Source organism: Hypanus sabinus, chromosome 1, assembly GCF_030144855.1.
Source record: "Hypanus sabinus isolate sHypSab1 chromosome 1, sHypSab1.hap1, whole genome shotgun sequence".
NCBI classification, from domain to species: Eukaryota; Metazoa; Chordata; class Chondrichthyes; order Myliobatiformes; family Dasyatidae; genus Hypanus; species Hypanus sabinus.
In genome coordinates this window covers 97,329,209-97,356,416 of record NC_082706.1, presented here as the reverse complement: position 1 = coordinate 97,356,416, position 27,208 = coordinate 97,329,209, and the positions used below count along the sequence as shown (strand labels likewise).

General features: G+C 38.6%; 1 protein-coding gene across 3 annotated transcripts in view; it reads left to right on the top strand.

Annotated features, from left to right (window-relative positions):
• Positions 1 to 27,208, top strand: part of atp9b (ATPase phospholipid transporting 9B) — a 321,211-nt gene that overhangs the window by 39,643 nt on the left and 254,360 nt on the right. For all 3 annotated transcript variants that reach the window (XM_059972582.1, XM_059972575.1, XM_059972567.1), the window contains exon 2: positions 9,481 to 9,654. In XM_059972582.1, coding sequence (XP_059828565.1) covers positions 9,481 to 9,654 — 174 coding nt within the window. The remainder of the gene's footprint in view (positions 1 to 9,480; positions 9,655 to 27,208) is intronic.

Below are 27,208 nucleotides of genomic sequence, written 5' to 3'. Positions count from 1 at the left end.
AGGCATGGGCTGGATGGTGGGTGTCCTTGACAGATACTACTACTTGTGGCAGTATTGTTGTGCTCAATGGTGGGGAGGGCTTTTCCTATGATGGACTGGTCTGTGTCAACCACATTTTGTAGGCTTTTCTGTTCTTGGACATTGGTGTTGTTTCCATACCATGCTGTGGTGCAACCAGTTAATATATTCTCTACTGTGCATCTGGGTGTTAGAGTTTTAGTCAACATGCCAAATCTGTGCAAACTTATAAGAAAATAGAAGCACTGACACATCTTCATTGTATTGGCACTTATGTGCTGGTCCCTGTCAGATCCTCTGATATGATGTGGGAAATTCCTGTTAAGGAATTTAAAGTTACTGACCTTCTCCAACTCAAGTCCCCTGATGAGGACTGGCTCATGGACCTCTGATTTCTTCCTCCTGTAGTGAACCATCAGCACTTTGGTGTTGCTGGCATTGAGCGAGAGGTTGTAGTTGTGATATAATTCAACCAGATTTTCATTCTCCCTTGTTTATGCCAGTTCATTGCCATCTTTGATTTGAACATCAGCAGTAGTGTAATCAGCAGACTTAAATATAGCAAGGGAGCTGTTCTTATCCTCACAGTCATAAGAATAAAGGAAGTAGAGCAGAGGGTTAAGCACCCAACCTTGTGGTGCACCTGTGCTGATGGTGATTGTGGAAAAAATGTTGTTGCCAAACTCTACTTACTGGGGTCTGCAAGTGAGGAAATCACGGATCCACTTGCACAAGGAAGTATTGAGGTCTATGGTCCAAGTCATGAAAAAATAGTGTTGTACAATGTGCCTCCTTTGATCTTTTATTTGCCACTTTTCCATTCTGAGGTAACTTTTCAATGCCACAAACAACTTGATTATGTTTGATCCTGTGAATTGGATTGCCTTTGGTTTTAATCTCACTTTGTTAGCAATACATACAAAATGTTGGAGGAACTCAGCAGGCCACGTAGCATCTATGGAAAAGTGTAAATAGTTGATGTTTTGGACTGAGACCCTTCAACAGGACTCTACTCACTTTGTTGATGTAGACTAGGATTGCAGGATCATCAAATATGTTACTTTCAGACTAATAGCACTAAATTTAGTTCTCACTTACTGGAGGTGCATGGGGAAACGAGTAAAAAATGATTTTGCTTACCAGCTGATTACCAGCACTACTACAACCTTCCCATTGAGTGGTGACCAGAATTGCACACAATTCACCAACTGGTTTTGTAAAATTGAATCACAGTATACCAACTTTTATATTCTTGCCCTGACCTATACGACAAACTTCTCTTTATGTTGCCTTTATCATCCTGTTGGCTGTGTTGCAACTATCGAGTTGAGTCTCAGTCTAAGATTCTTCTGTTCATCATTCGATATTGCCCTATTATTAATTGTGTATTTGCTGTTCCCCTGTTTGACTTCTCAAAATGCACACCTTGTAATTACAGAATGGAAACCAGCTTTCTGTGCTAAACTGTTATTCTGCCTTCTCCCATCAATCCCCTCCTTGACCATAGATAGCCCTCCATAGCCTTCCCATAAATTGTAATCAGAGTCATAGAGCTCTACAACAGGGAAACTAGCCTTCCGTGTTAAACTGTTATTTTGCCTTGTCCCATTGATTCCCTCCTTGACCATAGCCCTCCATAGCCTGCCCATCCAGTTACTTATCCAGACTTAAATGTTGCATCCACCACTTCCGCTAGTAGCTTATTCCACACTTGCACCACCCTCTGAGTAAAGATGTTCTTTTTTAGGTTCACCTTAAACATTTCACCTTTCACCCTTAACCTATGATCTCTATTTCTAGTTTCATCCAACCTTGGTGCAAAAAGCATGCTTGCATCTACCCAGTCTATACACCTCATAAATATTGTATACCTCTATCAAATTTCCCCTCATTCATCTTTTCCCTATAACTCAAGTCTTCAAGTCCCAACAGCATACTTGTAAATCTTCTTTATACTCTTTCAATCTTATTCTGTAGGTAGGTGTCCTGAACTGGATACAATACACCAAATTTTCACTTCCCAATATCTTATACAATTTCAACATAACACCCAAAATTGAGTTATGAAAATCAGTGTGTCAAAAGCTCTCTCTTTATAACCCTATGTGCCTGGGATGCCACTTTTAAGGAACTATAGATGTGTATTCCAAGATCCCTCAGTTTTACTGCACTCCTCAATGCCCTACTGTTTATTGTGTAAGTGACATTAGTTTGTCCTCCCAAAGTGAAACACTTCACACTGGTCAGCATTAAGTTCCATTTGCTATTTTCCAGCTCATTTTTCTAGCTGGCCCAGATCCCACTGCAAATTTTGATAGCCTTCCTCGCTACATATGCAAATTTGCAGATCCAGTTTATCATATTATCATCCAAATTATTAATATAGATGAGAAACAACAATGAACCCAGCACCAGTCCCTGGGTACACCACTAGTCACAGACCTCCAGTCAGAGAGGCAACCACCTCCTCCCACTCTCTGGCCTCTCCCACTAATGTTGAATCCAATTTACTACTTCACCCTGAATGCCAAGTGACTGAATCTTTTGGACCAGCCTCCCATGTGGGATGATGTCCACTGCTTTTTCTTCAACTTTCTGGTATCCACCTTGAAAAACTGAAGGATTGGTTAGACATGAGCGGCCATGCACAAAGCCACATTGATGATCCCTAATCAGGCTCTGCCTGTCCAAATACTTACATTCTGTCCCTTTGAATACCTTTCAATAATTTCCAACCCACTATTGGTATCAGACTAAAAATCCATTTAAGATCTCCCCATCTCTTCAGGCTCCATGCCAGGATGACTATACTTGATCTTCAAATGATCTCTAACTCTAACTTGATCTCTAACTTCATCTCTAACTTTGACTTTTGGAGATCAGTTCATCTTCTACTCAACTATTCACAGTAACAGAAATTTTGACCAGGTGTTGCCCAAACTTTTGCATGCCACTGTGTACTTTGATAATAAATTTATTTTCAATTTTGAAGTGTCCTCTTGCATTTCCTATACTCAAATGCTTCATTTGTTCCTAGCTGTCTATATCTATTATGCAGCTCCTTCTTAACCAGGGCTTCAATGCTCCTCAAACCAAGATTGCCAAAATCTGTTAGGCATGCCTTTTTTTCTAACAGGAGCATACAAACTCTATACTCAGTATTTCACATTTGTCAATCCATGCACTAAGCTCACCTACCATACCTACACTATTCCTTACATTGGAAAAAAAATGCAACTGAACCTTCATCCAACCCTGCTCAACTGTTTAGTTTGTGTTTGTATGTAGGCTTAACTTCTACTCTTTCAACTTACCCACAATCACTCCACCGTCTGCCCTGGCACTCTGGTACCCATCTCCCCCTGCAGTTCTAGTTTGAACCCCCCCCCCCCCCCCCGAAGCAGCACAAGCAGACCTTCCTTCAAGGATATTAGTCTCCCTCCAGTTCAGATACAAACTGTCCTGTTTCTACACGTCTCATCTTCCCTAGAAGAGAACCTAATAATCCTAAAATCTGAAGTCCTTTCTTCTGCACCATCTCCTTAGCAACATGTTAAAATGTATAGTCTTCCTATTTCTAACCTAACGAGCAAGTGGCACAAGTAGCAATGCTGAGATCACCACCCTGGCAGTCCTGTACTTAGAGCCTGGAACTTTGCTGAATGTTGACATTCTTTCTGTCTACGTCATTAGTACTAACATGGGCCATGATGTCTTGCTCTTTACCCTGTCATTTCAGAATACTATGGACTTGATCCAAGATGTCCCTGAGAGGCAGCATACCTCCTGTAATCTCATTCTTGTCTACAGAATTTCCTGACTTTTCTCCAAACCAGTGAAACTCTTACCACTACTATTTGCCTCTTCTTCTTCCTTTCTCATACACAACTTCAGACTTGGTGTTATAGACCTGACTACTGTTACTTTCCTCTGCTAGATCATATGTCCCCTCCCATAGTATCCAAAGCAATATGCTTGTTATTGAGGAGAATGGCTACAGGGGATCTGCACTAATTACCTACCCCTTTTTTCCTTTCCTGATAGTTGTCCATTTATATGTGTCCTGCACCTTGGGTGTAACCATTCCCCTTTATTGCTTGTCAATCAACCTTCTGTGTCCCAAATGAGCCAAAGGTCCTCCAGCTCCAATTCCCTAACATGGTTTGTAAGAAGCTGCAGTTGGATGTACTTGTTGCAGGTGTAGTTGCCAGGGATACTGGAGGTCTCCCTGTCTTCCTACATCCTGCAAAGGAACACTCCACCATCCTGACTCTCATTCCCAGTGCTCTAACTCCATAGGAAAGAACAAGAAATTTTGCAGAAGCTAACCTTAGACTCTGCCTCTCGGCGTCGAAGCTTCTTAAGCCAAAGGCTCAGTGTCCCACTCTAAAACTGGCCCACTTGCACAGTGGCTGCTGTGCTTAAACCTAACCTTTTAATATTTTTGTTGCCAAGTGCCTAGTGCCTAATAACGTGTAATCTCTGGAAAATGTCTTGACAGGCCTCACTCGCTTTTCAAATCTGGCGCATTTCTCTTGCAAGTAACTACTTGCCCAATCTCAAGCTCCGCAGAATGTCCCAACAGGCCGTGCTCACTTTTTAAAATGTTTTTTTTCAGCAATTCCCTGTTGGAATTAAATTTTATCTGCTAATGCCCCAGCCAATTTTCTCTCCAATTTGTATCTTGCTGTAGCTTGGACACAATCAACTTGTATCTCATCCACAAACCTACTAATCATGTCTTCTACATTCTCACCCAAGTCATTAATATACAATAGATGACAGACAACAAGGTCTCAGCACTATAGTACACTATGAATCACAGATTCACAATTCACCACTATCATCTGCTTATCACCAACATTGCTCCACTTCTCTAACACTGTCTATAAGAAGCTGCAGCTGGATGCACTTCTTGCAAACACGAGGGAATCTGCAGATGCTGGAAATTCAAACAACAACACACGCAAAATGCTGGTAGAACACAGCAGGCTAGGCAACATCTATAGGGAGAAGCGATGTTGACGTTTCGGGCCAAGACAGGGAGACCTCCGTGCAAACACATCTGCAAGAAGTGCAACACACACAAAATGCTGGTAGAACACAGCAGGCTAGGCAGCATCTATAGGGCGAAACGAAGTCGACGTTTCGGGCCGAGACCCTTCATCCCGAAACGTCGACATCACTTCGCCCTATAGATGCTGCCTAGCCTGCTGTGTTCTACCAGCATTTTGTGTGTGTTGCACTTCTTGCAGATGTGTTTGCACGGAGGTCTCCCTGTCTTCCCACATCCTGTAAGAAAGCACTCTCCCCTCTCAGGTCTACTAAAACGCATTTCCGGTGTACATTTTTTAAATCTGACATTCATAACTTGTTTGATATCTGGAATAAATTTTGAGATTTCTACATGTACAATTTTTTAAAACTTTTTAAATATCTCCATTTGTTTCACCTTCAACAGAAAAGCAGACAAAAGCGCTTTCGGAAATATTCCATGGATCTGTTTGATCATTTGCCATGCACTACCAACAATCGCAGTTTCGTAGCTTGAAATAACTCAAATAGGGGGGCAACATGTTCCATAATAGAACATGCTGTGACTTTTGTTGCTAAGCTCCCTTGTAAATCTTGCTAGTTTACAAGCAGATTTTAGTAGAAGTTAAAATGGTTTCCTATCAACCACATTAAAATTAAAGAATTTCCTTGATTATATTTGCATGATTAATTTTACCTAAATATGATAATGTTTGATGTATTTTGGTAATAAACTGAATCTATAAAATATTTTTTCTGGAATATGTTTATGACTGACTGCTCTTTCATCCATAATGGAACACTCAATTTTGGACTTGTTGGGTAAACTTTTAATTCTATTTCTAAATAATTAATTTTGTAATGCTGTTGTCATGAAATAGTTATATTATACAGTATAAAATAGCAGGTAGCATTATTTGTACGTGACTACTTACTGTCTTGTTTCTTTGTCACTTACTCAATTTGACCACTTTTTCAAGAGTGATATTTTCAATAATTCAATTTTGATTAAAATAAACTTCATTGTACCCAGTTGATTTCAGTAATAGAAGTTGGAATCACTTTTGGAAAGTAGTTTCTAAGATCTTGACAGCAATGGCAGCAATAACACTTCATTCAGTCAAACTTAAACATGATGTGTCAACTTTTTGATATCCCATTACTTGTTGGATCAGGAAAGTCTGAATTGTTTAATCTTTTCCCCAATACCTATTGTACCAGACAAGTTAATTCCATTGGTGGTAGACGTAAACTTTTGTGTGATTTTTTTTTTGAACGGACCTGCCTGTACATTGACAATTCCAATGGTTCTTTATGATTTTGAACCTCTAACATTGTTCATAGCTGACTTGATTCTGCTACTGAATAAATTATCATGAATAACACCCCTATATTTTCTTTGGATTGTTTTATTTGCAAGACATTAGTCTAACCAGGAGGAAGCGGTTCTAAATGAGTCTGTCTTGGATTTGGGTTTCAACTTGGTTTGGGAACATCTGGAGGATCTAAGCCTGTTCATTTGAGTTAGCCATATACAAAACTTGATCTTTCCAGTGCAAATGGTCTGTACTGCATGGCACCATTAGTTTCAAGTAGCTCCTGAAGAGGTTTGCTGACAAAAAAGGTCCAATTGAATCTGCAAACTCTCCCCCCCCCCCCCCCCCCACCTTCCCACCAAGAGAATGGTTTTCCACAGGCTACGTGATTTTGGATATAACTTCTCTCCATCTTTTGATATAGTTGTTTGGAATAAACTTCAGATTTAAATGAAACCTTGCAAGTTGATAAGGCATAGGAGCAGAGTTAGGTCATTCAGCCACCTTTTGATCATGGCTAATGTACTTTTTCTCTCAACCCATCTCCTGCCTTCTTCCCATGACCTTTGTCGCACTTACTAATCAAGAACCTATCAACCTCAACTTTAAATATGCCTCCATAGTTGTACACAGATTTGCTACCTGCTAAAGAAATAACTCTGTTCTTCTTGTCCAAAAGTCCCAGTAATGAAAACGTTCTTTCCATGTCCTGTCTTTCTTCCCATTATTTCAGGAAGCTGATGGTCATCCATTGTATGAATCAGTTGTGACAGCTGTTCCCTTCTATTATTTGTAAATCTCGTTTATTTCCTGCTGAAGCTCATTCTGGCTTACTCTTAATCTAAAAGGTAGATATTGGAACTTGCATCTTCTAAAAGGTATTTTAGATGTTCCTCATCAAAGTTCACAAAAGTTTTAGTAGATGATTTCTTTTCAAAAGTTGAAGCTGTGTATTGGTTAATGTTGATTGCTTGATTAAAGTCTTCTGACCTTGGGCATATCCTCAGCATCTACTTGATTCTCTCTATCACAATAGGGTTATTTTAAATCTTTTTTCCAATTCCTATTAGGATCACAGATTTCAACTGGAGACCAATAATCTCCAATAACTGGAGATCGATAGTTTTCAAATTTCCGCATAGCATTGAAGGAAACCATTCAGCCCACGGAGTTTATGCTAGTTAACATAACATTCGCCTAAGTCAAGTATTCAAGATTTAAGATCTTGTAAATTTCAAGTAATTGTTACTCCTGATCTGATGCAGCACAAAAATAAACATAAGATAATGAACACAACATTATAAAAATGCAATACATATAAATACATACAGTAGCTTATATACATAAAGTAATGCTAGGTACATGAGTTTCTGCACCTTAGGTGATAGACAGTAAATGATAAAGTTATGGTGGGTTAATGGGTAGAGGTGTTGATCAGCCTTGCTGCTTGGGAAAAGTAACTATTCTTAAGTCTTTTGGTCCTGGTGTGGATTCTATAGCCGTGTCTCTGACGTGAGTGGGATAGACAGTCCATGGGCAGGGTGGGTGGGATAATTTATGATATTGCTGGCACCTTTCTGTATACATATTTTTGATGTCAGGTAAGCCGGTGTTGGTCATATGTTGGACAGTTGTGACAACCTTCTCATAACCTATTATCTCTCGCACATCAATTTCTATGATTCTGCCGTCTCCACATTAGGGATAATTTGTAAGTAGCCAATCTTCCTGGCATGTGGATAAATTGGAAAATGGAAGTTGATTTGTTGCAATGACATATTTTATGATAGCCTAGCAGTTTCATCATCATTGTAAATTCTAATATTTTAACTTCAGATTTGTTAAATTAACTGACTTTAAGTTTGTCAGCTCTTGTGATAGGTTTAAATTTGTGCCTCAGTATTGTTAGTCCAGTAATTTAATCACTGAAATCATTGTCAGGCAGCATCTGCAGAGAAAAATTGTGTTGATTTTTCAGATTGATGACCTTTCATTAGAAAACTCTTATCTTTGAAATTTTACCTGAATGATTTAGTGTCAAAATTGCTAATGACTTTTATTGATAGTTGTTGTCCTTATGTAACGTGTTCAATAATTTGTTACTGGGTTTCAATGTATTCCTCACAATACTTGCCTTGTATGCTTACGTGGTAAATTGGTTAGGGCTTTATGAAAAGTCAGACATGACCGTTTTGTTTTAAAAAGAGGCTAAAGTGGTTTCTCTCAGCTTTCATGGTCATTTTGTGCAGAACACAAACTCCAACTTTATATGGGAGAAAACAAAACCTTAAATATAAACAGGAATAAGCAAAAGTATTTTGAGTTTTCTCAAGAGGTTCATATTGTATTCACAGAACTATTTTACTGGAAAGTATGCATGTTCTTAACCACCTTATTGTTTTGATGTGTTCAATAAATGAAATTCCTGAACTTGTATTGAAGGGAATTGACTGATGATTTGTGCCAGGTCACGCTGCAGATCTGTGGAGCTGTAGTATGTGATCTGTCATCTAGAGGAAAAAAAGTTTTAAAAAAATATCAAAAATAATATCAGGGGTGACAGCAGTGGAAAGAGCTATATGAATGATGAATTGTTAAACGTGTGCATAAAGGGGAATAAATTGCCCCACTGGGCACTTGTTCAAGTTTTCTTAAGAAGTTTGTATTTCCTTATGACGTGCCCTCCCCAGCAGTTGGCCACAGAAAGCCATGGATTGTAATTCTGGAGCTGATGGATTTCAGATTTGTTCCACAGTTTTTGCAGAATTGCATAAAGTGAAAATCCTGAGATGTAGTGATTTTGTATGAAGGTGATGGGGGTGGGGCCTCAACAGAAGGAATCATTTTAAGGGATGGATACTTCTTGTTTCAAACTGCACTAAGGTGATGTAGATTTCAATTAAAAGTGGGCCTGAAAAGGATATAGTTTGTAAGTGTAGTATTCATTACATTGTTTACACTTGTACATATATGAATATCTTGGAGCTAATACAATATTAAAGCTTTGTCTTGTAGCCAAGTATCATTTCAAACACTTAGTATATTTGAATTAATACCACATCCAGCATTTATTGATGGTGCTAACATAACGTTGTTTAATTTTTGAAAACAGGTATCAAGTAGAAGATGAGTCATCCAGTTTAGATGAGATGCCATTGATGATGTCGGAAGAAGGTTTTGAAAATGATGAGAGTGACTACCATACGTTACCAAGAGCTAGAGTTAAGCAGAAAAAGCGAGGGCTAGGATGGTTTGTATTTGGCGGATGGAAATTTCTCTGTACCAGGTAAGCTTTATTGTCTCAGTGAGAGTCAATATGTGATATGATTCATCCAGTTAACTTATTGATTTAACTTCATATGGCATATATCTTGTGATATATCTTATGATTTAAGATGATTATTATTATATTCATTATGATAATTTTTAAAATACATGTCCATTTTAGGCCGGGGCTCATGGAAGGTCACTTGTCCTGGAAATGATAGGACCGTAACTATACAGTCAAATGTAAGACTTGTGATTGCTCATGGGGTTTCTTCTCCCCTTTAAGTTAGTGATTAAAAACAGGCAACATCCTTTCACAAATGCTTCATTGATGTAAAGGAGCTAAGAATATTGCAAATCAGAATGGGCTATTCAAGTACTGAATAAAAGTGTAACTGGTTTAGTCCAAACGCTTGATTCTGTGCTGTAGTTTCCGCAGAACAATGATATTTTGAAATGTGATCCAAAGCAGATTCTGACTAGGAAGACTGGAGCTAGAAAGGAAAAAAATTCAAGCTTTTTGTTTCCATATTCAAGTATTGTTTTTTGTTCATAATCTTTCAGAAGTCATTTCTTAAAAAAAAAATCAGTGTTGATCTCAGTGGTAGTCCTATTGCATTCCTGAGAAAATGGTGCAGTCAGCCTTTAGTATACCTTAATAACTTTTGGTAGTAGTGATTGTATACATATATACCTAAATTATTTTAATTTCCTTTTTGTTTGTAAGAAAATACTTTAATTTAGCATAAACTGTAAATTTTTAGTATTCCACAGAAGCATTGAACCATTGAAGAACAAACACCTTTATATCCAAGTACTTTGAATGAAGAGTTGAAGCCAGAATACAGATCCCTGTGGATCCCATTTCTCACACCTTGACCAATTGAAGAATTTGGGTTTCATCCCTTCATTCTAACATGTACAAACTAATCACCATGCAAAGAGTTTGCATTGATTATGCATTTACTCTTCCAATCAGTTTTGCTGATCTCCTGTGTGAATTGTTACATGGTTTCTAGAAGCTCCTTGAGACAACATTTTGGGAACACATTTGTCCCTTCCTCCCCACACCCCCGATCCCTCGAATTCCACTTTCCCCCGGTCATCTGTGGAAATGTCTTCTAATATGACGTTAGTTATAATTGGTAATCAATGTTTCCAATGCTAATTAACTGTTAATCAAAGGTATGGTCACTGTGTCAGATTACAGTTGCATTCTCCAGATTTGTTAAATATTAAGGTGAATGAGAAATGGTGTTTGATTTTGGCAGTGTAATTATCACTCATTTCAAGTGCACCCTTAAAGCTTAATTAAATGAAGTAATGAATAATTGCATTGAAACACCCAAACACTCGAATCTTTTGGTTTCAATTAGATTTAATCACTAAATGAAACACCTTTATATTTTTATCCCATACACTTATCATAATGTTTTCTCAACAGTGTAATGCAGATACAGCTAAGGTTGTTTAAATGTATTAGACTTTAAAAAGTTTGCTTTTCACAGTTAGGATCTTTATGCCCATTCATCACCAATCTCTTCCGTTGCTAGGTTTTATTTCAAATACCTATTGGTTTAATTTGAAAGTTGAGGAATAGTAATTTAAAAAAAAATTACTGATAGAGGTGGATGTGCCTTTGGCAAAAGATGCTGTGGTGTACATTTGTTTCAAAACCCAAGTCCAGTTTACTTTGATGGATTGAATTTAACATGTATTTAATCAGCTAGGGTTTGGAATGGGGGTGTGAACTTTGTGAATAAGTTAACAATGTGTGATGTTGTTATTGATAATAGTGTTACAACAAAAGCGGTGATGGTCTTGGAGCAGTGACAGGGATTTCCTTTCGGACCAATACTTAAAAATCAAACATGAAAATGTAGCCAATCTGCTGCCTATTTTCCAGGATAGAATCATGCTGTTACCCTGCCAGTCTCCTTGGAAAGTATCTTGATTGTAAAGCAGCCATAACTAACATTGTCACAAAAGCAGTACATGTAGGAAGCTTCAAATTTCTACTTCATTTACCCATGTAAATAGTTAGGAAGCAGAGTTTTGGAATCATTTCTGATATTAATCTCTATTATCAGAAAATTAAACAAACAAAATAGTGTTTGATGCAGGACTGTGTCATGCCCCATACTCTCCATACACTCTATTTGCATTTTGCATAATCCATGTCAGGCTCGTCAGCTGTCTGAACCACTGACATTATTGTTTCCCAGTTACTCTCACCTCTCCACAGTCGCTGCCACACTTTGCCCTTAAAGAAATTATATCTTCCTTTATTGCTGGTGTTCCTGGTAGATGCCCATGTACCATCTACATCCCCTGAGCCATCCTGTCCCACATATTCCTTGGGCACTTTGTTTTTAACAACACATGTATATCTTTAGGGTGCATGAAATGAATTTCAATCACTTACTTCAATCACCAAACTTCTGCATTCCCACAAGTGACCTTAAGCGAGGGCAACTCTGACAAAATGCCCTGCTTCCTGGGGATGAAGGGCTTATGGATGGTCATAATCAAGGTCAAGGGCTGGCTTGGGTTGTCAGGGTCCTCAGTCTGACGTTGCCTAACCTCAAACGATGTTATCTCGACAGATATATCTGGGTATAACCCCTCCTCAAATATGTCCACACTAATTCCCACACTATGCAAAATATAAATGATGGATAAAAATTAGACAGTACATACTTGAAATCTCAGAGTACGTACTCTGCAATCTGCCACTCATCTGCATCTGAACTCAATGCCTGTTGTATTCCTTTGCATTTAAATGTTTGATTTATTCTTAAAGCATGCAAAAACACTCTCAAACACATCTGTTACTGTACAGATCCTCGAACGAGTAAACATGCACTCCACTGGCATCCTGAACAGTCAGTAACAACCCTTCACAACTGATGACCCTGTCTCACCAAATTAACATACAAATGTTTAGTCTGTTACGTAAACAGACGTGCACACACACACACCACACTATTTTCATATCTACCATTTCAGCTCTCCGCTGTGTTCATGATACCTTGTGATCCAGTAGTCACCGACCCAAACAGATCTAGGTGAGAGTGCTAATTTTAAGAATGCTGAGCCACTTTGACTGTTGAAATTGCTGGCCATACAATGGGTCACGTAGGTATCCTGAAAAGCCCCCAAATGTGACGTGAACAAAGTCACTGAAGCTAGTGGATATTGAAGTATTTTATTCAATAAAATGAGCAGCAGGTATCATATTGAGACACTCATGGAGGAAGAGGCCTTCTCGACCCAATATTACGTGATATTTTATATGCTGAAGATTAAATGTAACAGCAGAACATTTCTATAGTTACAATGTATTTACAGCACGTCCTTTGATTTACATAGAGTTCTCAAATACTACCTTCTTTGGCACCCACACTTCAGGTGCCCAAAATGAATATTAATCAGCCTTGTCTGGTTGACAGTGAACTCCACTCTGAAGCTCCAGGTAATCTATTGTTCAGGGCTACATTCTAAATTCAATCTACAATCCATGTTCAGGTCTGAAGATTGGTTGCTGGTGAAATTAATATTTGCTATATACCCTAACTCCAGAACAGTGCAGGTCACTTGGTTGACCTTTGCCTTGGTTATTCATGTTTCAGGTGAACTACCTGAAGGATAAGTTTACAGAAAGACTTAGTGATCTAAAATTTCTGATTTATCTTAATGTGATTGCTGATTTGAGGCTAATCCTGTAAAAGCTGCTGTTTGTTAGCTGGAAACTGCTAATTGCTAAAATATCTGCTTGTGAAGCTTCTCTTCACTATGGCAAAGGAAGGTTGGGTTGTTATGTTTTACGTCATAATTCCAAGCTGCTGTGCAGTACTCATCGGTATGACATTCACCCTTTGTAATTTGGTGCTGTGGTCTGTTCTTTCTATCTGTAAAACATAGGAGCCATTGGCCTGACGAATCTTCTCTGCCATTTAGTGATGGCTGATTTATTTTACCTCTCAACCCCATTCTCCTGCCTTCTCCCCATAACCTTTGACTTGAGGAATATTGGCCAAATTGTATTAATTGTATTTTATTAATTGTAGTCTTTTAATATTGGACAATAAAGATGATTTTGCTATTTAAACCTAAATAGAGTAGTGATGAAGATGTAACTATTCTTCAAGTATACATTGTCAATGGGCAGCCTCAAGACAGGTGGAGTACAATGTAGAAAATGAAAGGTTACCCGCTCTTGTTAGGAAAATAATAACAAAGTACTGAGTATTTTTAATATTTTTGATGTACAAAGTCAGTGAAAACTAACTCAAGTCCTGCAGGCATTCAGGAAGGCAGATGTCTTTTGTCCTTCATTGCATGATGATTTGAATGGAAGGCTAAAGGTAATTAGAGCCTGGAGTGGAGTACAATTTTGGCCTCTTGACAGGGAAAGTATATGGTATTCTTGTTATAGAGGGAAGGAAGATTCATTAGAGTGCTTCTTGGGATGGCAGGCCTCACGTATGAAGGGGAAGTTTGGAGAGATAATCTGTTAATTTGAGAATGAGGTGAGCTCATTAAAATAAACCAAGTATTTGGAAGACTTAACTTTGCAGAGGGAGAGTATTTCTGGTTGGTGTCGAGAGCTAAGGGCCAAAGTTTCAAAAAGAAGTGCCAAGTCATTTTAGTATTGAATGAAGAGAAGTATTTTCACATAGGGGTGTTAAATTTTTGGCTGGAGTGATGTCAAGGCTAAAGATTTAAGGGAATCGGGGATAGGAAATGGTGTAGATCAGCCATTACCTCATCAAATTTTAAAAAATGTTATATCCTCTATAATTAAAAAGCACATTTGATGGGTTTGCCATTGCAATTGTTTACTGTATTTTTAGTCACTTTGGCATATTGGCTATGCAGGCTGGTAATTCAGTACTCTACTTCTTGTACATGAAGTCTTGGCAGCCTTGAGTGTAACATTTTCTTTTCTTTATTAATGTTCCCCATTTTACAAAAAGTGAATGTTCATTTCCTTTTAGTAATCAAGGTTGTAAAAGCAGTATACTGTTACCTACTGGAGCTAAGTTTGAGTACTTGTCAGCTAACCAAGCTTTAATTTAAAGCATGCTATTTTCTGCAGATACCTTCTGAATATGCTTTATTATGATTTTTGAGCCTGTGTAATGTATCATTTGACAAACATTTTCTCGCAGTACTTTGAATATTTTACAAAGCATTGTTTCCCCAAAATATCATTGTGCCTTGACAGTCTTCCATTTATTAATCCTGTAGGAAGAGAACTGGTCTGTGCTGCCTTCAAAAGCTAATCATTTGGAGAGGTACAAGTACTTGCTAGTTTGACATGCTACCCAGCATAGCAGTGGAAAATCGCTGCCCTTTGTAATTCATAAGGTACCTAATGGAATTCATCTGTACTTAATTCGCATCTCTTTGTCTTTAAGTGCATTAGCTCACGGATTAACACATGGATAGTAAACTCAAGCTCACTCTATAAGACTTTGATCCAAAATTTGTTTTGGAAATGAACTACTAAAGTTTTGCTCCTGTTTCAGTGGAGAAAATCTGATAGTCAGTTTGTATGCAATCCCCTCCAAGGAACAGCAGTGTGTAAATTGTCAATTGTACATTTTTCATGTTTGAAGAATAAATAGTGGAAGAAGGACCAAGGGTAATTCTCATCCTCTTTGAAAAGTTGTCATGGAATGTTTAGCATACTCTTGAGGATGTCTCATTCATTACTGACTGTAATCTTTCAGCAATAAATCAGACTGCTAGTGTCAACTTTTATGTTCAAGTCCGTGGTACTTGAAACCACAGAACATTTTATTGTACAAACAAAATTTTCTGAAATAACACAAAATAGTGGAAGAACTCAGCAGGTTAGGCAGAAATTTTGGAACGAAACAGTAAACATTTTGAACTAAAACATTGACTTTTTCTTTCCTCTGGTTAATGTTTCAGTTTGAAACTGTTTTGTTTTTAAATTTTGATTTACTGCAACCTACAGCTTTGATTTTCATAAACTTTCTGAATTAGCGTTTGAACATGAAATTGTATAATTGGTCTTGTCAGGGGTTTTGGAGCTATTGATAAAATAATTGTAAGAGAGTTGAGGACTTAAAAAATTAAGTTCATGTGGATGTTCGCAAATTTGTTCCAAATGGTATTCCTTATATAGCTAGATTGTAATATTGACAGTTTCAACTCATTATAAGATCTGTGAATCTGTTAACTTCAAATAGTATGGACCAAACACTTTAAAGCCTTGAGTATTTGAAATATTTATTTAGTTAAAATAACATAACTTTTTGAGATTTAATTTACCTGGTGTGTGAGTGCGCTTGTAGTGTAAAATGTTGCTTTTTATTTCCTGTAACACAGATCAGGGAGCATCTATGGAAAAAAGTTAACAGTTGACGTTTCGGGCCGAGACCTGGATTTCCAGCCTCTGCAGACTTGTGTTTGTTTTTAATTTTCTGTACCTGTTTTTATTCTTTTGTGACATTACTCAGAGTACCATAATTGGTCATGAGTGGCTAAATGAAGACGAGGCAAAACTGATTTGGTTTCTCAGACCTAAAGTGCTGTATGCAGTTTAGATGGACACAAGCTATTTATACTTTGTGGCTGAAATTGAGCTCAAATGAGATTACTTCATTATTAGTCAGTTAGACTGCCACCTGGACATTTATGCATTTGAATTTGCATAAATGAGCAAATTTTAATTTTGAGTAATATTTTCAGGAATTAAAACTACCGTGTGTTACCAGATTGTTGTGAATATGTGGTCGATAGGAGACTGATAGATTAATGATTCATAGAAAAAAATCTTGTCATTCTTACCCAATTCAGTCTAGATTTTACTTTTTGATTGTAACTACTTTGAGTTGCAGAAAGGACTTGGACAGATTCAAGAAAATGGACAAAAATATGGCTGATAGAATATGCGCTTTGGTAGAAGGAATAAAGGCATAGATTATTTTCTAAATAGGGAGCAAATTCAGAAGTCAGAGGTGTAAAAGGACTTGGAAGCCCTAGTACAGGATTCCCTAAGATTAACTTGCAGGAAGGCAAATGCAATATTAGCTTTAATTTCAAGACAACTAGAATATGAAATCAAGTATGTAATGTTGAGATTGGTCCAAATACCTTTATTTGGGGGGCGGGGACAGAGGAGGTTACACTAGAGTCGCGAGTGCCAGAACAGTTAGTGGAGTGGTCATGATGTAAGATGTTATTAAGCCTACGTGCATAGTCAGAAATAAAAAGGTAGAGCATAGTAGCACTGATGTTCTGAGCTGTATAGATTTCAATGCAAGGAAAATTGTAGGAAGGGTGGATGAGCTTGGGGCGTGGATCAGAGTGTAGAATTATGGCATTGTAGACACTAGTGTGAGACTTGGTTGCAGGAAGGGTAGAACTGACAATTCAGTGTTCCAGGATTCTGTTGTTTAAGATGCGTTCGAGTCGGAGGGATTAAAGGGGGAGGGGTGGTGTTATGTCAGGGAAAATGTCATGCCAGTGTTCAGACAGGACAGACTGGACAGCTCATCTAATGAGGCTTTATGGGTAGAAATGAGGAATAAGAAATGTATGGCCACGTAAATGGGACTGTATTAGAGATCACCAAACAGTCCATGGGATTTAGAGGAGGAAATTTGTAGAGAGATTGCAGATTGTTGCAAGAAAGATAAGGTTGTGATAGTAGATGATTTTAGCTTTCTGTTTATTGACAGGAACTTCCACACTATTAAAGGGCTGGATGGGAAAGGATTTGTCAAATGTGTTCAAGACAGTTTCCTGAATCAGTATACAGAAGTCCCAGCTACAGAGTGTGATAGTGGATCTCCTATTAGGCAATGAGAGGGCAGGTGACAGAAGTTTGAGTTGACAAACACTCTTCATCTAGAGATCATAATGCTATTAGTTTAAGGTAATTATGGAAAAGGTAAGGTAATTTCCTTGGGTTGAGATTCTAAATTGGCATAGGGGCAATTTTGACGCTATCAGAAATAATCTGGCAAGTGTGGATTGGGACAGGTTTTCTGGGAGGCCTTCAAATGTGAAACTTCCTGACAGTATTGTTTATCTGTTCCTGTCAGAATAAAAGACAACTCGTTTAAAGGGCCATGATTTTTGAGAGATATTGAGGCCCTGGTTAAGAAGAAGGAGGTGCGCAGCAGAGACAATCGTTGTAACAAATGAGGTACTTCAGGAGTATAAGAAATGCAAGAGTACACCTAAGAAAGAACTCAGGAGGGCTAAAAGCTGGCATGAAGTTGCTCTAGCAGACAAGGTGAAGGAGAATCCTAAGGGCTTCTACAGATTTATTTATTAAGAGCAAAAAGATCAGAGCAGTGATCTGTGTGTGGAGCCAAAAGAGATGGGGGAGATCTTATATAGATTTTTTGCATCTGTATTTACTCAGGAGACAGAAACAGAGTCTATAGAAATGAGACACAGCAACATCGAGGTCATGGATCCTTTGCAGATTACAGAGGAGGAGGAGGAGTTTGCTGTTTTGAGGAAAATTAGGGTGGATAAATCTACAGGTCCTAAGACCTGTAGATGTTCCCTCAGACCTCGTGGGAGTCTAATGCAAAAATTGCAGGGACCCTAGCAGAGATATTTAAAACATCCTTAGCCATGGGTAAGGTGTGCGAGCATTGAAGGATTACTAATCTTCTGTTGTTTAAGAAGGACTCTAAGAATAAGACAGGAAATTATGGACCGGTGAACTTGACATCAGTAGTGGGAAAGTTATTGGAAAACATTCTAAGGGACCAGATATATAAATATTTGGATAGACCAGGACAGATTAGGGGTAGTCAATGTGGCTTTGTGCGTAGTAGGTCATGTCTAACCAATCATATAGGGTTTATTGAGGAAGTTACCAGGAAAGTTGATGAAAGCAAGGCAGTAGATGTTGTCTATGTGGACTTTAGCAAGGTCTTTGACAAGGTCCCTCATGGGAGGCTGGTCAAGAAGATTCAGTTGCTTGTTCAAGATGAGGTTGTTAAATTGCATTAGATGTTGGCTTTGTGGGAGAAACCAGAGATTGGTATAGATGGTTGCCTCTTTGACTGGAGGCAAATTTGCAGATGGTGTGGTGAACAGTGAGGAAGAATATCAAAGCTTGCAATGAGATCTGGTACAGCTGTAAAAATGGGCTGAAAAATAATAGATTGAATTTAATGCAGACAAGTGTAATGTGTTGCACTTTGGAAGGACCAACCAAGGTAGGTCTTACACAGTGAGCGATAAGGCACTGAGGAGTGCAGTAGAACAGGATGATCTGGGAACACAGCTCCATAATTCTTTGAAAGTGGCGTCACAGGTAGATAGGGTCATCAAGAAAGCTATTGGCATATTGGCCTTCATAAATCAATGCATTGAGTACAGGAGTTGGGAAGTTTTATTGAAGTTGTATAAGATGTTGGTGAGGCCAAATTTGTAGTGTTGTGTGACGATTTGGTCACCTACATACAGAAAAGATGTAAATAAGATTGAAAAATTGCAGAGAAAATTAGGAAAGATGTTGCAAGGACTTGAGGACCTGAGTTAAAGGGAAAGGTTGAATAGGTTAGGACTTTATTGACTAGAGCATAGAAGATTGAGGGGAAATTTGATGGAAATACAAAATTAAGGGGTTTAGATTGGGTAAATACAAGCAGGCTTTTTCCACTGATGTTGAGTGGGATTACATCCAGAAGTTGTGCATTAAGGGGTAAAAGCTGGAATATTTAAGGGGCACATGATGAGGAACTTCACTCAGAGGATGGTGAGTATGTGCAACAAGCTGTCACTGTAAGTGGTGAATACAGGTTTGATTTCAACATTTAAGAGACATTTGGATACAGGTTTCCCCCGCAATCCGAAGGTACAGCTTTCCTATGAAACTGTTTGTAATCCAAAATGTCATAAAGCAAAGAAGCAATTACCATTAATTTATATGGGAAAATTTTGAGTGTTCCCAGACCCAAAAAAAAACCTGCCAAATCCAAACAAATAACACACAAAACCTAAAATAACACTAACATATAATAAAAGCAGGAATGATAAAATAAATTTACACCCTATATAAAGTAGAAATATTGTAGGTACGGTGTAGTTTCACTTATCAAACTCGGGAAGGCAGTGAACCAAAATCGATTTGGAGAAAAAAAATCGGCACGCACGCACGTGTACGCTTGTACATGCATGCGCAAACAACTGCCCTCACAAGGCTTCACTGTCATTGTAGTCTTTCTCGGAGTAAACACACTTATAAAGCGGGTGTCCTTTTTTTCATAAAAGTGATAATCCTCTTTGGTTAGCGAAAACAGGTACTAATGTAAGTCTTTCATAACAGCGAGTTGTCATAAATCGAAAAGCGGGGTCCACCTGTAGATACATGAATGGTAGGGGTATGGAGGACAATGATCTGGATGCAGGTCGATGTAACTAGGCAGATTAATGGTTTGGCTGAAAGGCCCTTTCTGTGCTGTAGTGGTCTATGACTCTGACTCTATGCATTTAAAATATTGTGAGTAATTTTCAAAGTTTAAGCAAAATTTTCAAAGTACATTTATATCACTAAATACAACACTGAGATTCATTTTCTTATGGGCATACTCAACAAATCTATAAGAATAATAGCCAGAACAGAATCAATGAAAGACTGTCCAGTTAGGGTGTTCAGAATGCAGAAGATGACAAACTGTGCAAGTAGAAAATGAAGAAATTATAGTAAGTTAATAACCAATAAAAATTAAGAATGTGAGGTGAAGAGTCCTTGAAGGTGAGTCCATTCGTGGTGGGAACATTTCAGTGATGAATGCGGAGTGAAGTTTCAAGAGCTTGATGGATGAAGGATAGTAATGGTTTCTGAACCTGGTGGTTAGAACGCTGAGGCTTCTGTACCACCTTCCTGATGGCAGCAGCAACAAGAGCATGTCCTGGGTGGTGGGTTCCCTGATGATGAATGCTGCTTTCCTACAATATTGTTTCATGTAGATGTGCTCAGTGGTTGGGAGGGCTTTACCAGTGTTGGACAGGGCCGTATCCAATACTTTTTGTAGGATTTTGTTTCCATACCAGGTTGTGGTGCAGCCTGTCAATATGCCCTCGACTACGTAGTTATAGAAGTTTGTTAAAGTTTTAGATATCATGCAGAATCTCCACAAACTCCTAAGGAAGTAGAGACACTGCCATTCTTTCTTCATAATTACACTTGCGCACTGGGCCATGGCAGGTCCTTTGGAAAAAGTTGCTGACCCTCTCCACCTCTCATCCTCTTAAGGACTGGTTCATGGACCTCTGGTTTCTTCTCCTGAAGTCAATAATCAGCTCTTTTGTTTTGCTGACATTGAGTAAGAAGTTATGGCACCACTCAGCCAGATTTTCAATCTCCCTCCTATATGTTGACTCATCACCACCTTTGATTTGGCCTATGACAGTGGTGCCGTTTGCAAGCTTGAATATGGCATTGAAACTGTGTTTAGGCACACAGTCATAAGTGTAAAGCGAATTGGGCAGGGGCCTAAGCTCACAGTCTTGTGGTTCTCCTGTACTGATGGAAATCGTTGAAATGTTGCCAATCTGAGCTGACTGGGATTTGCAAGCGAGGAAATCAAGGATCTAATTGCACAAGGACATAGTGAGGTCAAAGGAGCTTATTGGTTAGTTTTTGGCCCCATATCTAAGAAAAGATGTACTGGCATAGGAGAAGGCCCAGAGGAGATTTATGAGAATGATCCTAGGAATGGAAGGATTAATGTATAAGGAGCATTTGATGAGTCTAGGACTGTACTCACTGAAGTTTAGAACAATGGAGGGGATCTCATTGGAACCTGCCAAACTTTGAAGGTCCTGAATATAGTACGGTGGACATTGAGATGTTATTTCAAATAGTGGGTGAGTCTACCGTCAGAGCTGCAGAATAGAAGGTGTTTCTTTAGAACAGACGAGGAATTTCTGTAGGGAAAGGGTGATGAATCTGAAATTCATTGCTACTGGTGGCTCTTGAGGCCAACTGACTGGGCATATTTAGAAAGCAGAGTTTTCTAATTTTAATTTTTTAATTAGTAGGGGCATTAAAGGTTATGGGGAGAATGGGGTTGAGAGGGAAAATAAATCAGCCATGATTGATTGGTAGAGAAGACTCGATAGGCCAAATAGCCTAATTTTGCTCCTATGTCTTAAGGTCTTGTGGAAATGGTTCAGCAACTCACTTAGTTCTGGGAAAAGGTAGAGTTGGGACAACAAGTCTTGCCAATATTACCCCAGAATTTTGAAATTGCTGATATCCAGGGAAGCCAAGAAGGGGGTATTCAGGTTTGACTTATGCAATATGTTTGTAACTTGGAGCTGGGTTGAGAATTGAATGCCTTTGAATGGCATAAGACTAGGCTTTAATTTTCAGCAGTTAATTTGAGTAGGCTAGAGCTTCTTGCTCTGTTTTCAAAAGTCATACCTGTACCTTTCCATGCTTTAAATGTTAGTGTGCATTGCTGTAATTAAGAACCAGGAGTCTGTCTAATGTTTTGTTTTATTTTCATACGTCGAGCAATGTATTCAATCTTCTAAATCACTCAAAGGTATTTGAAAGCAAATGACCTTTCATTAGTAAAAGTAATATTTTATTACTAATTAAACAACAGTCACATGTCGGCACACACTCCAAAAGTATGGCAATGTAATTTACTTTTTCAAATCTTGATAGAAATCTGGACAGATTTAAGCTTGTAAATTAATCAAGGAGTCAGTAATTGTTTTGCGTGATTGCTTTTAAAATTTCCAGTCATATATAATAGGTATAATGAAGTATTCAGGTTATTAATCCAATTTTATGTTCTGAAATGAAGAATATTTGCTGTGTGGCAGTTTTAGAATTGTGTTCTGGTGCCCTTAGAAATCACTTCTGGTATTTTCGCCATTATATTGAAATAAAATGTGATTTGCAGGAAGTCAAATGAAATCTTACTCCATTAAATTCTTCTATTTTTTCTGTCTTCCCCACATTTAACTCAATGGCACACTTTTATATATTATGTAATCTTGAAAACCTTCCAATCAGTTCACATTTTAATACATGCAGTCATGGGTGAGGTCTAATATAGCCTTTGAGACATTTGGACGTTCTTAGGGAGATGTCAGGTTGCTGCCATCTTTCTACATATATGGAGTATTGGCTGGGATGCCTCTTTTTCTTCCTGGGATGAGATCAGTATGGTGAGAGATGCTGGAATTAAAAGGTCTTGGTGATGTCAAATGCTCTTGACATGAACTCTTGTCAACTTGCATTGGGAAAATAGTTACATGTATTTAATCTTCTACATTGTATTTGATCATTATAGTTCCAACTTTGATCGTGGATTTTCCTTTAACAAGACAAGGATTATTTCGAGAAAAACGTGTAATTTGGGTTTCATTGTTATTTAATATTTTAAACTCATCAAGCATTATGTTGAGAATTCTGTTCAGGCCGTTAGGGTGAACCTGATGGAATATTACTGTAAGCAACTGCAGGAAGAATAAATATCCTCTGCAGCCTTTATGTGACCTGTGATCTCCAGAACACATTGAAACCTTTTTGTTTTTATTTTAGCACCCTCTTCTAGTCTTTTGGGCATTCGTACTAATTTATAGATCAGCAGGAGAGTTATTTCATACCTGAAATTTGTCAAAAGTATTATTCTCAAATTGTGATTTTTTTTTGACTGCTAGTCATACAACTTAGCAAGGACTTACTCCATCCCTCTTTAGGTTCTTGTATATTCTGAACTGGCCCTTGAGTGCACTCAAAACATCAACGATCATGTTTTTTGATTATATGGTATTATGCATAGTCTGTTTTTTCACTAACTCAGCTGGAATTTCATTAAAGCATGTGAAATTAGCAGTACGTAGTATATATAGATCAGTACTCCAGGGACTTCAAGATGGATTGATTTCTCTGTCATGAGATTTTCTTTTCCCTGGTTATCAAAAACATTTTGTCCATATGGAAATTGTAGTATTGAATGTCATTTCCATATGAAGTGAAAGTGAAGATCTGAGCATGGATTAATGTGGTCATTGAAGTGGCCTTCTTGCCCTCAAATAGTTATTAGTACTTTGTTTTGTAGGAACTTCAACTTTATAAAGTATTAAATTGAAAAATGTAGATTTGCAATCCTGTTGAGGCTGTAATTAACCCTCTCATTGATTGACCCATTGCTCTTCAGCAGAAAATGCTGTTTTAGAGTCCAGTTTTATATTATCAGATGGAATCAACTGGAGATTACATTTATTTCTGCAATATTGTTTGGCTGTAAGGTATGTTCAGTAGAAAAGGTGTAAAGGCTATTTGTCAGTCAATTATTGTCTGGAGCTTGTAGCTATAATAGAGACAACTTCTGAGATTGCTCTTAGTACCATTGTGGTATTATAGACGCACTAGATGTTTGTGTTCCTTGAATAATGTTTTTGATCTTTTTCAATAAACATTTTCCAGGAAATATGCTGAAATTATTTGATCTTTTTGGGATTCTTGGTTCTTCAGTGTTGCTGTCGCTAAAAGATGTGTATTGATCTAAAACTATGATCTATAGTCAAACGATGACCTCTGGCGAAAAAAGCCAATTAGACAAATAATTTGCTGCTGGTTGTACCTATCAACAATATTTAGGGTGAATTAACTTAAGTGAAACTAAATGTTGAGGCTGAGTACTACATTGGTGGTTGAAACTGAAGTTTGGTACCATTAATTAGAGATGAATTTCTTTTCTCACAGCCTCCAAGAATCAGATCAGGTCACTGACAAAGAGGTTGGTGAAGTAGTTGATACTGAACTTGAAATTTAAAAGCACAAGATTAGGAAGATGAACTCTGAAATTTGAAATTTTGGGGAAGAAAGTTGTTGAATTGTGGCTTTAATGGGGCATGTACAAGAAGTTCAGATTGGAAAATAGAAAGCTGTTTTTTTGTGAAAAGAGAGATGGGAGAATCTGAGAATAAACAGTTAACATATTCCTGCCTATTAATGTCGGTCTTCTGTTTGGGTATGGAAAAGACTTCCTCAGTTGAATTGAGGAGGGAAAGAGATCATCACCCATTGAACTGGGATTTCAGAGTAATCTGAAGCATTTGAGGTATCAGAATCATTTTGATGTCAGAATATTTAATTCAAAGATGTTACAAACTGCAGTTTGACTTATTTAAATTCTGTTTGTTATCCATTACTAAAACTGCATGTTTTCACGTCTAATAACTCTTTCTAGCTTCCTAGCCTCTACCTAAGCTAGTGTATTGCAGAAACCCCTATGCTTGAATTTTGTTGCTTCCCTCACACTTAAACTTCATCTGATTTAAAACACTGTTGTCCATACCTTGGTGAGTCCTGAATGACATAGCTCAGTGCATCTCGCCAATCAGTTTCCCCTTCACTGATTTTGTCTGTACTTCTCACTGCCTCAGTAAAGCAGACCACCTAATCAGACAGTGGATGCAAAAGCCTGATAACGTGTACCACAAGGTTCAAGGACAGATTCCCTTCTGCTGTTGAATGGAACACTTGTTTGATAAGATGAACTTTTGAGCTCTCAATCTACCTTATTGTCTGTCTGCACTGCACTTTCTCTGTAACTAACACTTTTTCCTCCATTCTATTTACAAACACTTATAATGAAATAGTCTGTAAGGATAGCATGCATTTAAAAAGAGAACTTCTTGGGTGTTTGTCCATTGTACGGGGCCCATCAGTGGCATCAACAGAGCTCTATGAAGAAGGGGTCTTTCTCGCAGGTTGGCGGTGGTTATTCAAAAAGAGAACTTCCAGGCATTTGATCATTGTATCAGCGGCATCAACAGATTTCTACGAACCAAATAAAAAGTACAGAAGGGATAAGCAGAGTGGCTATTGGCAGGAGTAGGTCAGTGGCGAGACTAGAACCGACAGGCTTTTGCTCAAAAGAGGTGTTGGCTTTGTGTAAAGCATCTGTTAAGGCTTCCTTTTTATCTTTTTTTCCTCCCTAACTGTACCATTTAAATGGCTATAGTATTTTTTTAATGCCAGATGTTGGAGAACTGGGAGACCTGGAGTCTCTTGGGGAACTATATCTGCGTGAAGTGCATCCGGTTGCAGCTCCTTGAAGACCACGTTAGGGATCTGGAGCAGCAACTGGATGACCTTTGGCTTGTGGGGAGAGTGAGGAGATAATTGATCAAAATTAGGGAAGTAGTCACCCCGAAGTTGCAGGAGGCGAGTAGCCTGGGTGACTCTGAGGAGAAATGGAAATAGGCAGTTAGAGCAGAGCATTCCTGTAGCCATTCCCCTCAGAAATAAATATACCGCTTTGGATAACTTGTTGGGGATGACCTCCTGGGAGAATGCCACAGCGACAGGGTTACAGGCACTGAGCATGGGTCCGTGGTGCCGAAGAGAAAGACAGATTAAAAGGGAGCGGTCGTGATAGGGGACTCAATAGTGAGAGGAACAGACAGAAGATTCTGTAGATGTGAACAGGACAGGTGGATAGTATGTTGTGTCCCAAATGATGTCTCAGATTGCATCCACAACATTTTGGAGAGGGAGGGGGAGCAGCCAAGTGTCTTGGTACATATTGGTACTAATGACATGGGAAGGAAAAGCAATGAGTTCCTGAAAAGAGAATATAGAGACCAAGGTGGAAAGCTAAGAAGCAGGACCTCCCAGGTAGTAATTTCTGAATTGCTGCCTGTGCTGCGCACCAGTGAGGGTAGAAATAGGATGATTTGGCATATAAATATGTGACTGAGGAGCTGGTGCAGGGGGCAGGGCTTCAGTTTCTTGGATCATTGGGATCTCATCTGAGGGAGGTATGACCTGTTCAAAAGTGACAGGTTGCTCCTGAACCCAAGGGGGACCAATATTCTTGTGGGACGGTTTGTTAGAGCTGTTGGGGAGAATTTAAACCAGCTTGGCGGGGGGGGGGGGGGGGGGTGAGAACAGGAGTGAAGGGACTCAGGGTAGGACAGATGGCAAAAAAAGTAAAGACAGTGTGCAGTCAGACTGACAGGAAGGGCAGGCATTTGATGGGACTTAGTTGCAGCCACCAGGCTGAGTATCAAAACAGGAGTGCAAAATCAGAAAGGATAGCAAATACAGTACTCAAAAGTGTTGTATCTAAATGCATGTAGTATAAGAAATAAGGTGGATGATCTTGTTGTAGTGTTACAGATTGCCAGGTATGATGTTGTGGCCATCATTGAATCGTGGCTAAAAGATGGTTGTAGTTGGGCGCTGAATGTCCAAGGTTACAAGTTATATCAGAGGGATAGGAAGGTAGGCAGAGGAGGTGGTGTGGCTCTACTGGTAAAGAATGGCATCAAATCAGTAGAAAGATGTGACATAGGATCAGAAGATGTTGAATCCTTGTGGGTTGAGTTAAGAAACTGCAAGGGTAAAAGGACATCGATGGCAGTTATATACAGGCCTCCCAACGGCGACTGGGAGGTGGACCACAGATTACAGCAGGAAATAGAAAAGGGGAGTCAAAAGGACAATGTTATGGTAGTCATGGGAGAGTTTAACATGCAGGTCGATTGGGGAAAATCAGGTTGGTAATGGATCTCAAGAGAGTGAGTTTGTT